At 41.8% G+C, this 15,326-nt stretch overlaps 1 protein-coding gene across 1 annotated transcript in view; it reads right to left on the reverse strand.

Moving 5' to 3' along the window:
* Window positions 1–740: 740 nt before the first annotated feature.
* The window catches only part of LOC116937844 (uncharacterized), a 39,216-nt gene continuing 24,630 nt past the window's right edge, over window positions 741–15,326 (reverse strand). The window contains exons 8-15 of the mRNA XM_076057573.1: window positions 12,647–12,714; window positions 12,247–12,523; window positions 11,232–11,507; window positions 6,875–6,900; window positions 6,458–6,740; window positions 5,824–6,099; window positions 2,700–2,878; window positions 741–1,661 (exon numbers count right to left, since the gene is read on the reverse strand). Coding sequence (XP_075913688.1) covers window positions 1,497–1,661; window positions 2,700–2,878; window positions 5,824–6,099; window positions 6,458–6,740; window positions 6,875–6,900; window positions 11,232–11,507; window positions 12,247–12,523; window positions 12,647–12,714 — 1,550 coding nt within the window. The 3' untranslated portion in view covers window positions 741–1,496. The remainder of the gene's footprint in view (window positions 1,662–2,699; window positions 2,879–5,823; window positions 6,100–6,457; window positions 6,741–6,874; window positions 6,901–11,231; window positions 11,508–12,246; window positions 12,524–12,646; window positions 12,715–15,326) is intronic.

Consider the following 15,326-nt stretch of genomic DNA (forward strand, 5'->3'; position numbering starts at 1 on the left):
TATAGATAGGTGGTTATTAATAAAACATGCAACTAGGAGTATTCAAAACCTCCTGACTATTTGCTGTATTGTCAAAGTTAATGCTTAATGCCAGGATGCTTAAAAATGTGAATATGCATGGTGAGCATTTGAACGTTTCAACTTTCGAGGCACCAGGGTTTGTGAATTTAGAGAGTGAAACGGTAAGGGACATTCTTGTCTCGTTGCCCTGTATTTGCCTTCTGGTGGGCAGAAAGTTTATGGTGTTTGGCCATGGGTTCTCCCTTGCTCTCTCAGAAATTCCCTGGGTCACTCCTTGCATCATCATTAAGTTTTACCTGCTTATCCCAGACTTTTGGTGTAATAGTAATTTTAACACGTAGGATTTCGCGACCAATACCATCCATAATAGAGATTTTTTGGGTTAGATCGCGTAAATATATAAATGTGTCGTTAAAATCCCGCCACCACCCGACACAGCCAACTAGTAAGGGTTGTCACGTAAACAGAACGTGCCAATTCGTCACTAGTACAGCACACCTGTTCTCCATCATCATATACATTCTAGCATCAAGTTAACATTTAATACCATGATGTTTGAAAATATTCCTATGAGCTGGTGGTCAATCCAACTTTACAACTTTTCCAAGCCAAGGCTTGTGGATAATTGACCTTCAGATGCCGAGTTTATTTTGTGTGAGGGCGAAGCAGCGGCGGGTGCTCCTTTGGCCTTTGTTGTCTCAAAGGAGGAGTTCACAGGCCTCCATTACTGCGTTTATTTTAGAACGCGCTAAATCCAGATATATGAAAAATAGAAAACGATTACGTAAAGAATTGCCAAAATCACTCTTAATATGAAATTTTGGAAATGGAATATATACAACACCTCCCACAAAAGATCTGGAATTGTTTAGCATTAATGGTCGATATGATGAGGATAGAGACGTTTTGTGATTATTTTCACAGGACTCAATGCCCTGTTACAATCATCAGGTCAAAATAGTTTTATAAGCAGTTGTGAACCATACCAAACGTTCACTTCCTCCCACCATGAATAATCGGTAAGATTGAAATCGTAGATGCCCCACAACACAGAAGTTAGTTCTACTTACGACACAAATCCAATGCCGCAATCACGTGGAAATCCTAATAATGTTGAGATTTTATATAGCACTAGCGGGAAGTACCCGGCGTTGCTCAGGCGAAAAAGACAGACACACAAATCGACTTACACACACACATTTGGACTCACACACAGACATCGACTTTAGACACAAAAAAAACAAAGACAAAGATCACCCATATCGCATTAACAGACTGTAGGGGCAAGTGCTGTTAGCGATCACCTATGAAGGCCGGAACGGTACACAAGGGGGTGGGTGGCCAGCACCACGCCCGACCACCTTTGCTTCCCTAGTGGCGATGTTTTTACACACTGCACCAGGTGTGTAAATTTGAAGATGAGTCGATGTAGGGGAGGCCCAGGACCGGTTCAGATAATCGTCACTGCTGTCCAGTTAGAATTGCTCAAAGATGTCCTCCAGTTGTCGGTAGGTTCTCCTGAGATCCCACAGCGCCATCCAGAACTGCTTGATGTTTTGTCGTCCTTTCATGCAAACCAGCTCCAGCACGTATTCAGTCGCCTTCTCTCTGCATTGAAACTGCTCCATTCCTTTCACTGCCTGCACCAACACAACCACAACGCGTGTCGCTTAGAGCAGGGCGATGTTCCAGGCATTGGAAATTCGTCAGACACACTGCTTAGGTCCACTGTCAGGCTTCTCTGTGCGTGTGTTTCAGTTCAAAGGCAGAATTAATGACGAAGGTTTTATTTGGTCTGATGCTTGTGCATCCCGTGATATTGTTAACCATTTATAACTAAAGGTTTAAAGTTTTAACGAACTAGCTCTGTTCGTCGGTACGTTATGTTGGGGCATGATAACTATTGTGAACACAAATCTAGTACAAAGTTGTATTGCTATTAGGGACTCATCTTAGAGTAAATCGGCCCAATTTATGAAAGTCACCCTAGATTTGGGACAGCCAATGCCAAACGGATTCTCCTTGGCATCTGCGCGCTCGCGTTCAAAGCGGGTGCACCGCCCCATCCCTTTCTAATGACGTCATCACGCGTGATCTCAAATCACATTACTCATCATGCGCCGTGTGAGGTCATCTTGTTGTGCGGTTGAGTACGTAATTTTATTTTTCTACTAAAAAAATTCCAAGGACAAACGCAAGTTACTAAACTCTGTATTTGTTATATATCTCTTTGTCAGATGTGACTTAGCCACAAATGATAGCTCAATGAAGTGGCATATCATGTGGAAATGTATAGCTGCCAAATACTAAAAATGCACTTTCTAAATGTGGAGGGAAAACCTGGAGGACCCGGAGAAAAATCTACATAACCACGGGGAGAATATGCAAACTCCAAATATATAGGCGTCAGGGTAGGGATCGAACCCACAATCTCCTGCATAGCAGGTGAGGAAGTTAACATCTCGCCACCGTGACACCCTTGATTACTCGCAACCAATTAGGCTCATAGGATAAATACATGGATCATCTTAACAAGTGAAATTGTACCCCCATGTTACAGACAGATTGCATACCATCCCACTCTACTTTTAAAATTGTAATTCTTCAATTTGGTCCTGATCCACCTTTAGTGAGTGCACTAGATAATGGACACACCAGTACACTGATAATGAACGTACCCGCACATTGATGTTGCTGAGTATATTTCGGTTCTGTAGTTGGTACAGCAGGGGTCTCAGGTCAGAGTGCAGTGCCTTGATCAGCTTACTTGTGTTGGTTTGGATTTTTTCTTGCAGAACAGATTCCTTGTACATGGTTAGAAACAAAGAGGTCTTCTTACAAAGCCTCTGGAAAAATGCTGTGGTAAAAAGTGATAGTCCACACTGTTAAGCCTTGGAGGTGCACACAAGGACGAGGGAGTGCTTTTTGAAACTAAACTTAATCATGAAAAGCAATACTCATATTCCTGAATAACGGTTTCAATCGCTGTATGTTACCTGCTATAACACGGATGAGAAATATGGACATTGACGAAGAATAAGGAACAAAAATTGGAAGGTGTGCAAGTAAGATTTGAGAAGGGGGGAGACTTCTGATGACGTCATGCCGGAGTGAGCTGCTTCCTTTAGTGACCTCCTCACCAACCACTTCATGTCAGTGTCTTGAAGCACCTCTTTATTTTTACTAATTTGTTTTTTTACTCTCACAATCAGACGCATTAAAGGGGGTCCTAGAATGAGACAATTGAACCCTACTTTAACCCGTAGGCTTGGGCCTGCCTTGCAGCGCCATGCTTTATTACACCCAGACTCTCCCCGACCCTTCCGAACTGCAGTTACTTGGTGCCTCCACCCCCTCCCCCCTCCTCCTCCCTCTTTCCTCCACAAGGAGCCTGAGTCTACTCACTCCCTCTCGAGCCTAATGGCAGAGCGCATCCCAGGGAACAAGGCTAAAGCCTCCTCCCCCCTCTCCTCTCCGTCCAAATCAAGACCTCAGGAAACAGATAGGAATGTCCTTCAGCTCCTCCGAGAACACATCCCGCTATCACTTCCCAATCAGGTCCACTTGGTTAAAATTATGACCCTTCCAAAGGCCATCTACCATCTCAGGATGATCCCGATAAAGATACCTCAGAAATTATTCACTAAGCTCTGCTCGTATCCTCCTTTGTCTTGGGCCACAAGGTGGCCGGGATCGACAACCATACCTTACCTCAGGAGAATAAATGCGGTGGGCTGGGGCTACCTGATTTCACTAAGTACTACTTATCGTGAGGCGTCCTTATGGTCAAGCATTGGCTCAACAAGAACAGACCGGGCTAAGAGGCTTTCAGTATCCCCCTGGAGCCTTGAGGGAATAGTCCACTCCCACCTGAAGGATAAGCCCTCAGATTTTTAACCACTATCCTCGGTCAACACAACCCTCTGGATCCTGAGAAAAAGACTGATCCCTATCACCTTTGGCCTCCAGCGACTCTATGTGGAATAATCCATCCCTCCGAATTGGGGGCAAGGGTGTCAGCTGACCTGGCTTGGAAAAGAGTGAGAATCAGGAGGGTGGGTGACCTTTCGTCTGACTCGGTGGGTGGACAATCTCTAAAATATTAGAAAGTGACATGACCTCCCTAATAGCGATTTTAAAAAAAAATTTCTCCAGATCAGTGACTGTTTTGACAAGGCAAGGGTTGTTGACCTCTGAAAGATGTCCTCCCCAATATGGGTATGGCTGACTGAATAGATGGCCCACTATAAAATCTCTGAGGCATACTAGCTCCTACTCCAGGGCCCTACCGAAGTGAAACCAAAGACCAGGGTGTTTTGGGAGGGGGAGCTGGTCCACCTGATCCCATCAGAGTCTTGGAAACTAATTTGGCACAACCCTTGGCAAGGTATAAGATCCCTCCCTCTCAGGACAATTCAATTGAAGTTCCTTCATGGCACATATCTCACTAACCAACAGAGGGCTAAATTCTCCCAGACCATATCTCCAGACTGCCCCAGGTGCCCCCCTGGTACCCTCCAAACATACATTCATGCCTTCTGGGACTGTCCCTCCATCAGTAAATTCTATGATAAAATAACTGATCTGTACAACATGATGTCTGGCACCGAAATACTAATTGGCATTGAATCCTCCCTCCTGGGCCTTAAACCCCAAGGCAGCACCTGGCACCAACACACCATTCTCCAAGAATTTAACATTTCGGCTAGAAAGACCATCCTGAGCTCTTGGAAGAATCATGGAGCCCCCTCATTCACCCTCTGGCATGGCTCCCAATTCGCCCGAGCAGCTTTAGAACACCTGAGTCTGAAACTGAGGAATAGAAAAGGGGAGTTCACCCAGATCTGGGGCCCCTTCGTGAATGCCAATCCAGAGACCCTGAGTTTGCTTGGCTAAGCTTGAAATGAGACTGATTGCCCCCTCCCCCCCTATTTCACCCTTCCTTCCCCGAAGAAAAGGGATCTGACGCACATACCACATAAAGTTACAGTCCTACACGTCTGCGATGGTTGTCTGTCCCAGCCACCTATCCCGCCACGCACCACTCATCTGTCATGGAAGTTGTACACCCCCCTCCTGCCCGCTTGTGGTTGGAATCATTAAAACAAATTGAGAAGGAGATGCTTAGTATTACATTGAGTGACAGAAAGAGGAACACGTACTTTAGGACATAATTTAGCTGCCAATTCAAAGTGGGCTTTGTTAGGACACCACTACAAGGAGTCCAGTGGAGCAGACTAGCAATGGTGGGGCAGGCAAAAGAGGGAATGCACCTCATAGTATATGTGCTGTGGAGATGAAACAATGCCATCAGCTCAGGTTCTAGAGCTGTACGGATTGTATCGCAGGACTGAGGATTAGCAGTGACTTGGGATGCATTTATCCAGCAGTGAATATATAATGGCTGATGATGAAGGCTCTTAAAAATCGATTAGAGCAGGGGTGGCCAACTTGTTACAGACCAAGAGCCAAAAAGTAACCGTGTGTTCTGCAAAGGGCCAAGTGTACAGTATATATATATATTATTACATCGTACAACTTATTATTACAACTTGTATTAATTATGCTATGTATGTCATACGTTATGCCCCTTCAGTAGAGCCGCATGTGGTGCATTAAAGAGCCGCACGTGGCTTGGGAGATGCCAGTTGGCCACTGCTGGATTAGAGGGCTACTGTCAACTCCATTTAAACGGACTCCTCCATGAGTGTGAGGATCATTTGGCCACCCAGTGTTAATATTTCCATTTGTTTACATGAAAAATGTGGAAAGGATTAAAAATGCAGTTTTTTTTTTTTTTACCAAGAGATCCCAGCCACTGCTTGACTTCAGGATACTGGTCCTGTATGGCTTGGAGAGAAAACAGCAGCTGGAGGCAGTCGTCATTGCCTTCCTCGATGAAGTAGTTGAGCAGTAGCTCTGCACACTTCTCGCCATCATTGATGCCCTTGGCTTGAGTGAAGAGCTCATTGGGAATTCGTTGTTGACTCATCAGCTGAAGCAGGAGATGCCGGGGGTTTTTACTGATCCACAGCTTGAGATTGGACTTCTTCTCTTGAACAGACCGCACTGATTCACCTGTGACCAACATATCTTTGAATACGTTTTACATTTATTCATTTAGATGTTTTCATTTTCTATTCCATGATTCCACAATTTGCAAATAGAATGAAAGTGCCAAGTAGGTAGACGCTCACAATGGTACTCACTATTATATAACTTAACATTAGAGTGTTCAGTCATGCACTGTGTGATGTCAAGTTATTCGGCACAAAATGATGTTAATTACTTGCGAGGACAACCACATGAATGTGGCAAATCTGTATAGAATCCATGCATATGCGTGGTTGTTCTTCCTTGTCGGTTTTAACAAAAGCCAAGCAAATTCAATATACTGACGGTACGCAACTATGGTTATAATTAATGTGGGTCATACCGTTTTGTTTTATCCAGCTCCTTAGCGGCTTGTAGTACCTCCTCAAAGAGTACAGAGCTATCCACAATCTCTCACAGCCCAGCTCTTGTTGAATGAAGTGGTCCAGTACGAGTTCCACACAATCCTCCCCATGCTTGTTCTTGGCTGCTTGATAAACATGAGGTGGAATCAAAGTGAAATCGTAGAGATGCTCTAGAAGGGGTGAGGGATTCGCTCCCATCCATGACTTGAGGTTATCTTTGTTCTCTCGGATGATTTTCATTGTTTCACTCTCATAGCCCCCCTGTAAGGGTGCATACAGGAATTAGACTATCTCTGGTTACACGGGATGGATCTCGAAACGTACTCACACGTTAGCCTACAAACTGAAAACATTAAGGGTAGGGTCAATGTGTAAACTTCCTGCGTTGTGTTTACCTGAACTCGATTTCTTTTGTTAGTGCCTGTGGAAAGACAAATACAAATTACGTTACCAATAATTCAAAAGGAAAATATTAGCACGTCTGACATCTATGCTTCAACTTTAACAAACTTTTCAAACTAAATAATGTTTGTGACCATCGTCATGGTCTGGTCACTGAAACATGACCCCGGGTGGTAACCACTCCCTTTTCAATGTTTGTGAGAGCCTTTGGCCTTTGCAGGTTATATTCAGTACTACATAAAGTGTTTTTTAACCCACAAACTAGAGCCTGTGTAGCCGTACTCATGATGTTACCCATCTTACACCACAAGCAGAGGGATTTGGAGTTTGAAAGAATACATTCTCAACGAGCATGTGAATCTTATTTCTAGAAAGAATAATATTAAGTTTGTGGTTAACATAGGTAATCAGTAGGGAACTAAATAGAAGGTTGGCTGAGCACGTTATGTACAGCTGCAGTGAGGCAACTCCAAACATGGTCAGGTGAGTTTTTAAAATTAGACTATTCTAGGTCATAATAGATTTTTGGATTTGGCCATGTGATAATGTAAGCAAATCTCTGCCATTAAGAAACATTTTACCACCCAACGCAGCCAAACTAATTGTCAAGTGCATAAGTGTCAACCTGCCACGTATTATTGTTTCAGCTCACCAGTGACTTTAAGAACAATCCTCAAAACCAAATTTACTATTCAGAAAGATGTTTGTTTTACTACATTAAACATTGTCAGGACAATATCCAGAAAGGCAGGGTAACAATCCAGGAAGTTGGAGTCACTGTCACTTGACCAGCTTTATTACATAATTGTCACGATCTCACAGAAATAACCAATTAGATTTATACTAAATATGAACCATGACAAATTAAAGTATTCTGATTATATTATAATTAACTGGACCAATGATTAACATCGTAAAATTATGCATCATATTTACTCGTGAATAAACTAGCCTGTAACAATCTAGATTTGAAGCTTTCGTGACTGCAGGAATCCATACTCTTTGGTTCTTTCGGTAAAGTCACGTAGGTATAAAATAAAATAAATCACGATGTTTCAGACGCAACACAAGCGTCCGTCATCAGGTGAGAAGGCATGGTCTGCTGCTGAGGCAGATTGTTTTAAAAAGGTTTGAAGTGGGTGCAGCCCAAGGGTCATAAAGAAGTGGGCGGGGCTAGTGATGTTAATGTGATAAATTAGCATATTACTGTAAGATAGGAGAGCGGCCCCCTCAACGAGGGCACAGAAGTGGCTATGTTAATGTAAGAGATTAGCATGATGTTAATGTAAGATCGAAGAGTGGCCTCCACGAATCAAGAGCGTCAATGCAAGAGAACCACTGCAACAGTGGCCATGCAACCAAAACCATCACGTTACCATACATAGCAAGGGGTTACCAAAAATATTTCCAAAATCTTAAACAAACACAAGATCCAGGTGCGTTTCAACACAGTACACCAAATTCGTGATTTAATCCCATCTGTAAAGAATGTGATTCCTGACATGCAATACCCTGGTGTCTACAAACTGAGTTGTGAGAATTTTATTGTGTTTTATTATTTTATTTTATCAATTTATTATTTTATTCTCATTCTACGTGACTTTACCGAAAGAACCAAAGAAGATGAGTTGTGGTTGCGGCAGCAGTTGCATTAGGGAAACGAAACGACATGTCTCGGATGTGAGTGTCGTGGTTCTATCTTTTACGTAACAGTATGCTGTCAGGTCAAGGATGATGAATTGCATTGTGGCGTTATTCATGTTCCATAGCACGTAGTCTCTTTGCTGTATTAGGGCTGTTTCAGTGCTGGAGTTCATGCAGAAGTCGAATTGGTTGGGATGTAGATGGTTGTTTGTCGTGATGTAATTAGAGAGCTATTGCATGGCATTTTTTTCAAGTATTGTTTATAGGAAGGGTAGGTGAGATACAAGTTCATACTGTAGTTGCTTGGATCATTCATGTCTACTGATTGGTTTTTAACAGTGGTGTGATGTTTGATTCTTTAAATGAGCTTGGAATTTTGCCAGTCGGTGAATGATTGATCAGGTGCGTGATTGCCCGGTTGAGTATTGGAAGAACCGCAGAGTAAGACACGTGGGTCAGGGGTCGGTATGTGGTAAAGTGGGTTTAGCCTGTTTGATGATGTTGTTTACTGTATTGTGTGATACTGGAGTGAATTGCCATTGTGTTGCTGATGAGTTTGGTGGCTGGTAATTGTTATTTGCTAATGTTATAGTAGATGTCATTGAGTTTTCAATATTGTCCGTTTTTGGTTTGAATAAATATATTAATTCAGTGTTTGTGATGGAACGGAGTAGTTTTTGGTTTTGGTTGAGAATAGTGTAGAGTAGTTATATTTTATATCATGTTGTTAGCTGTTCATGTAACATTTGTTTGGTTTGTCAGAAAGATTAATGATGTCTATTTGGTTGTATATTACGTAGTCATAATATATGTTCCTAATTACATTTAACTTATAAGCTCAAATTATAAGAAGTTCTAGCTCAATATTTTTCTCAGTTAATCCTTGACAATAAAAGTACATCTTACATAACACTATATTCTTGGTTCTTGCGGTAAAGTCACGTAGAAGGGAAACAATAAAATAATAAAAAATATATAAAGCAATAAAATTATCACGATGTTTCGACTGCAACACAAGCAATCATCATCAGATGTGAAAACCACAGCAAGAAAATTTGAAAAAAGTTGCAGTTATTTTTAACGTTAGCACCACGGAGAGAGATTTGACAGTTTGTTCAGATGGACGAATCCATCTATGTTCGGAAAAGAGGAGGGGGGAGACGAAAATGATGGATGCGGTCCGAAAGCCACCATAAGCGTGAACAATCAATTAAGACCCGAAATGGTTTATCAAATCCTTCCAATGATTGCTAAGCCAGAATCCATCTTCTCGGTTGAAATTGTCTCTGTGTTTGTATATGTGGATAGCCTCATGAACGAATCTCTCATGGTAGTCAGATGGCTTGCAAAGAACCTCTGTCTTCGCGAAGTCAATGTCATGTGAGCCTACTGAATTATAACAGTGATCTTACACGGCCGAGGTGTTGGTCCTACCGTGTTTTAGGTCTGCTTTGTGTTCACGAATGCGGTCCGAGATATGTCGTTTGATTTCTCCAATGTAACTACTACCACAGAGGCAACTTAGTTTGTAGACGCCAGGGTACTGTATGTCCGGAATCACATCTTTTACAGATGGAACTAGATCACGGATTTTATGTAATCATTGGAAAGATTTGATAAACCATTTTGGGTCTTAATTGATTGTTCACGCTTATGGTGGCTTTCAGACTGCATCCATTATTTTCGTCTCCCCCCCTCCTCTTTTCCGAACATAGATGGACTCGTCCATCTGAACAAACTGTCAAATCGCTCTCCGTGGTGCTAACGTTAAAAATAACCGCCACTTTTTTCAAATTTTCTTGCTGTGGTTTTCACACCTGATGATGATTGCTTGTGTTGCAGTCGGAACGTCGTGAGAATTTTATTGTTTTATATTTTTATTATTTTATTGTTTCCCTTCTACGTGACTTTACCGAAAGAACCGATAATATGAATCCCTGCAGTCACGAAAGCTTTAAATCTAAATTTTACATAACACTGCCAGGTTGTCAAAGTCAACTTTCTGGCCCTCCTCTGTTATTAAACGAAATAATGAAAACATGCCCAGGCTCCTGGGATTAGAAGTTGTACTGAATAATACGTGTAATGGTATTGGTCCAGCTAAATTATGACAATAGAATACATTCATGTGTAATGGTTAACAGCACATTTCAAACTGATTGGTTGTGCCTGTAACATTATGACACCTTGTAAAGAAGTCGGGTCAGGTGACATGGTTATTTTGGTTTCCTGGATATTGTATTGATGATTTAAATATTTATGCAATCTAACCCAAATTTTTTTTATTATGGATTAAAAAATATATTATGAATGTACTGATGATGTTTACTGATTCAAATGACATTGCCGCGAATTGATGTTTACAATCGAGGATTTGTTCATCAACTTACCAGTGAGTTGAGTCAATAATATAATTAGCGGATTAATCGGCAATACATGTGACAAGTGTTTGGCTGTCGGGTGGTGGAGGGTCTTAACGAGACAAATTTGGTGAGATTATTACGTAGCCTAGCCCAGAAATAAATTATGAATCATAATGTTTGTTACAAATACCTACGTGTTAAGATTACAGGGCTGTTGTGACAAGGTTAAGACTGTCAGCTCCGTGCAAACTGAGTGTGCTAACCACTTGGCCACCCAATGTTCACATTTACACTTGTTTGCATTCAATCGTTCGATGCCATTTTAAATTAAATTATTACTCACCAAGGGAGTCCAGCCACTGTTTGACTTCAAGATACTCATCCTGCACAGCTTGCAGAGAAATCAGCAGATTTAAGCAGTCATCATTGCCTCTCTGGATGAAGTAGTTGAGCAGTAGCTCTGCACACTTCTTGCCATCATTCATGTCATTGGCTTCAGCGAAGAGCTCATTAGGGATTAGTCCTTGACTTTTCAGATGCTGTAGGAGATGCTGGGTATCTCTACTGATCCACAGTTGCAGGTCCGACTTCTTCTCTTTAATGGAATGCACTGCCTCACCTGTGACCAACAAAGCTTCGATCAAATGCTACAATTATCTTCTGATACAGATGCAATTTAACATGAAGTTGTTCAGTCACACGCCATACATCGTGTGAAATAATCTTGTTGTCTGACATGAAACGTAATGCGAATTACTTGAGAGAAACAAACATTTGGAAGCAGCACAGAATCTATACGTATGCATGATTGTATTCCTTATTACTTCAAACAAAAGCTACACGTGAGAATAGGTTTTCCCCTTTTTTCTGGCAGCAAAACAGGTGTTAAGATGTTAAAACACCAAACTGAAACCTTTCACAAGGAATCATTTCCTAATTAACCACAATACTTGTGGTCAGAATGCAAAGAAGAAACGTACTCTGATTATATACTGTACAGTATGCATTGTCTTTGAAACTGATGGGTCACAACCGGAGACAGCTATCTTTTGAACCTAGTCTCAAAACGGAGTTAGACCAGAGGACGCCAAAAGTTTCAAAGCCAATGCATATATAATCAGAGTACGTTTATTATTTGCATTCTTACCACAGGTATTGTGGTTAATGCAGAAATGGTTCCTTGTAAAAGGTTTCAGTTGGGTGTTTTAACATCTTAACAGCTGTTTTGCTACCAGAAAAAAGGGGAAAACCTATTCTCATATTTTGGTACTGGCAAAAGAGGTCCCATGATGTAAAAGCTATACACTCTCAGGACACCGACAGCACATAGCTCTTGTTATAATTAATGTGGGTCATACCGTGTTTCTGAAGCCACCTCCACATCTGAAAATAGTGCTTTCTCACAGAGTAGAGGGCTTTCCACAGGTTCAGACAACCCAGCTCTCCTTGGCTGATGAAGTGGTTCAGTATTAGCTCCACACACTCCTCTCCATGATTGTTCTTGGCTGCTTTGTAAACGTGGTGTGGAATATAATTATAGCCATTGAGATGCTCCAGGAAGTGTGAAGTATCCACTCCGATCCAGGCCTTGAGATCCTCTTTGTTCTCTCGGATGAGTTTCATCGTCTCACTCTCCTGTAGTGAGGAACACAGGGTGTGTAGATTATTTCTGTATATGAGTAATAGAGCCCACAGCGTACTTGAGTAAGCCTACACACTGAATAATGGAGGGTGGAGTCAATGTGCAATCGAGTTTACCTGAACTCCATTTGCCACATCAGCAACCGGTGGTTCACTTAAATCATGTCTCCTTGTTTTGGTAGCACCTGTGAAATAAATAAAATAAAATTACCTTACTACTCATTCAAATGGCAGTTGATATGGTTGCATAATTTATAATGGCTTCATAGAAAAAGACCAAGCGATTATTGGAACCCCTTAAAAATAAGGGAGACATAACTTGAAAACGTTGTGAGGTAAAAAGATTCGACAGACATGAACATTAATTTGACGTTGAAAGATCGCGGTCATAATCATCATGTCATCATGGCTGCAGCCGCTGTTGCGACTAAATATTGTCAACGCTTTTTGCCTTGACAGATTCTGCAGCTGCTGTGCAGTAGCGATGCAATCTCCAAGGACTTCTCTGACAGTCGTGGACCATCTGACCGCACTCGTCCTCCTTGGTCACAGGGCTCGTGCACATCACCCCCATGCCTCTGTTGGCAATTGGCCCTCCCCCATCCTGTACACGTCCCACTCAGTACAATCATTTTGCCTAAGGATTGGAAAACACTTACCCGCCATATTCTCTTCCACACGTCTGCATTGCCTATGCTATCTTGCCAATACATTCCTCGCGTCCTTCTCAAACATCTGAGCTCAAATGTCAATAATTTATTTTCATACTGAAAATGTTTGGTGACGTTGTGGTGGTTGCACAATGGCACTGGGAGGTAGCCACTACTTTTCCATTTGACATGGGTTCCAAAGAATACCTAGGGTCCCACGTTATAATTAAGCGAGTGCATAATCGATGAGTCATGTGGTAACACCTATTTATCATAGACCACTGGACTATAGTTAGTGGACAGTCCTCTACTATACTCTTTGGTTTTATTCGGTAAAGTCACGAAGGTAAAACAAATAAAAATAAAAGAAAACAATTAAAACACGACGTTTCGGAGGCAACACAAGCTTTCATCTTCAGGTGGAGTAGTCAACAGGAGAAAATCTGTGTCGAGTACACAGAAATGAGACGATCCCCCGCAGCATAATAAAAGGGTTTAGTTCTTCACAACCCCCCCCCCTGCAGCATACTAAAAGGGTATTGTACCAGGCATTATGTGGCACCCACTCATCCACTAACTTGCCTCTCTGGCTCCGCCCCTTCCTTGACCTATATATACACCCGATCATCTCATTTCTGTGTACTCACACAGATTTTCTGCTGTTGACTACTCCACCTGAAGACGGAAGCTTGTGTTGCCTCCGAAACGTCGTGTTTTAATTGTTTTCTTTTATTTTAATTTGTTTTACCTACGTGACTTTACCGAATAAAACCAAAGAGTATGAATCCTTGCAGTCACGAAAGCTTCAAATCTAGAGTCCTCTACTATACCCAATATTGTTTCGATTTAAAGCTTTCGTGACTGCAATGATTCATCTTCTTTGGTTCTTTCGGTAAAGTCATGTAGAATGAGAATAAAATAATAAATTGATAAAATAAAATAACACAATAATATTCTCACGACGTTTCGGCCACAACACAAGCGGCCTTCATCAGGTGAAGGGACGAGACTGTCTGGTAGGACAGCGCTGGAGTGAAAGAGCCACGTTCAGATCACGGCTTTTAAGCTGAAACGTCGTGAGAATATTATTGTGTTATTTTATTTTATCAATTTATTATTTTATTCTCATTCTACGTGACTTTACCGAAAGAACCAAAGAAGACCAATATTGTTTGTATAGTGTCACAGCTGCAAAAGGGATTGTCATAATAAACCCAACGGTGGAGGTGAGCTGCAAAGAAACCTCGCCCTATCCAGAGCCTGTTGAGCAAGGCCTACTGATGGTGCAGTAAATTTAAGCCAGTTGGACAGACTGACAGTCGGAACTACGATTAAGAAGTGGTTTCGTGCTCATTTTGCCCGACATTCCTCCCTCCAGTCAGTGCCCGTCAAGCAGCCCTGGCATGGCTATTTCAACCACAGTGGGTGTCATGATGTAAGATCTATGGCAGGTGGATGTCGGAAATTTCCATGTAGCCACAAGCTTAGGTTGGCGTTGATCTTCTCCAGTAGCTTGCTAGTTGCAACTTCCCAGCGGATGTGAGGGGGAGCAGTGTTGCTCAAGACTAGGTGCTATTGTCTTTTGAGACTCTCATCTGCCTTGAAGTATAGTTCATACTACACCAGCAGTCCCACACCTGTAAAGCATAGCTCATGTAGCCATCAATTTAAAAAATAACCACTCTAGATGTCACCCATCTCCCTTGACATGGAAAAGTAGTGGGTGGGATATGGTAGCTTTTTCGTGGTAAACTTTTTGAATGTTTTCATATCACCATAAACACAACTAATACCATCATATGGGTAAAATGGAATCAGTTAAATCGAATGCAGATATGGATCAGTAGAGGTAAATAAAGTAAAAGTAGCCCTTTTAAGGGCCAGAAAGTTATCAGACAAGGTCTTTGAGTGAACTAATTCTTCAAATTATTGAAGGACTCCCAAGACCTATATATATGACTTCCTGGCAAGAAAGCTAAGGGGAAACAACCACTTTTATCAGGCAAGGCTGATGGGACTTTGCTTTCAAATTCACCACAATTTAATGCACAACATAGGTATGACTTCTAAGTTAAACTTTAATTTGATTGTTCGGTTGTACAATCTGCGCCTTGCAACATGTTTTTGTCGTGCAACTTAATACGTCA

Source organism: Petromyzon marinus, chromosome 83, assembly GCF_048934315.1.
Source record: "Petromyzon marinus isolate PM22_M1 ecotype Great Lakes invasive population chromosome 83, UKy_Petmar_22M1.pri1.0, whole genome shotgun sequence".
Taxonomy (NCBI): Eukaryota; Metazoa; Chordata; class Hyperoartia; order Petromyzontiformes; family Petromyzontidae; genus Petromyzon; species Petromyzon marinus.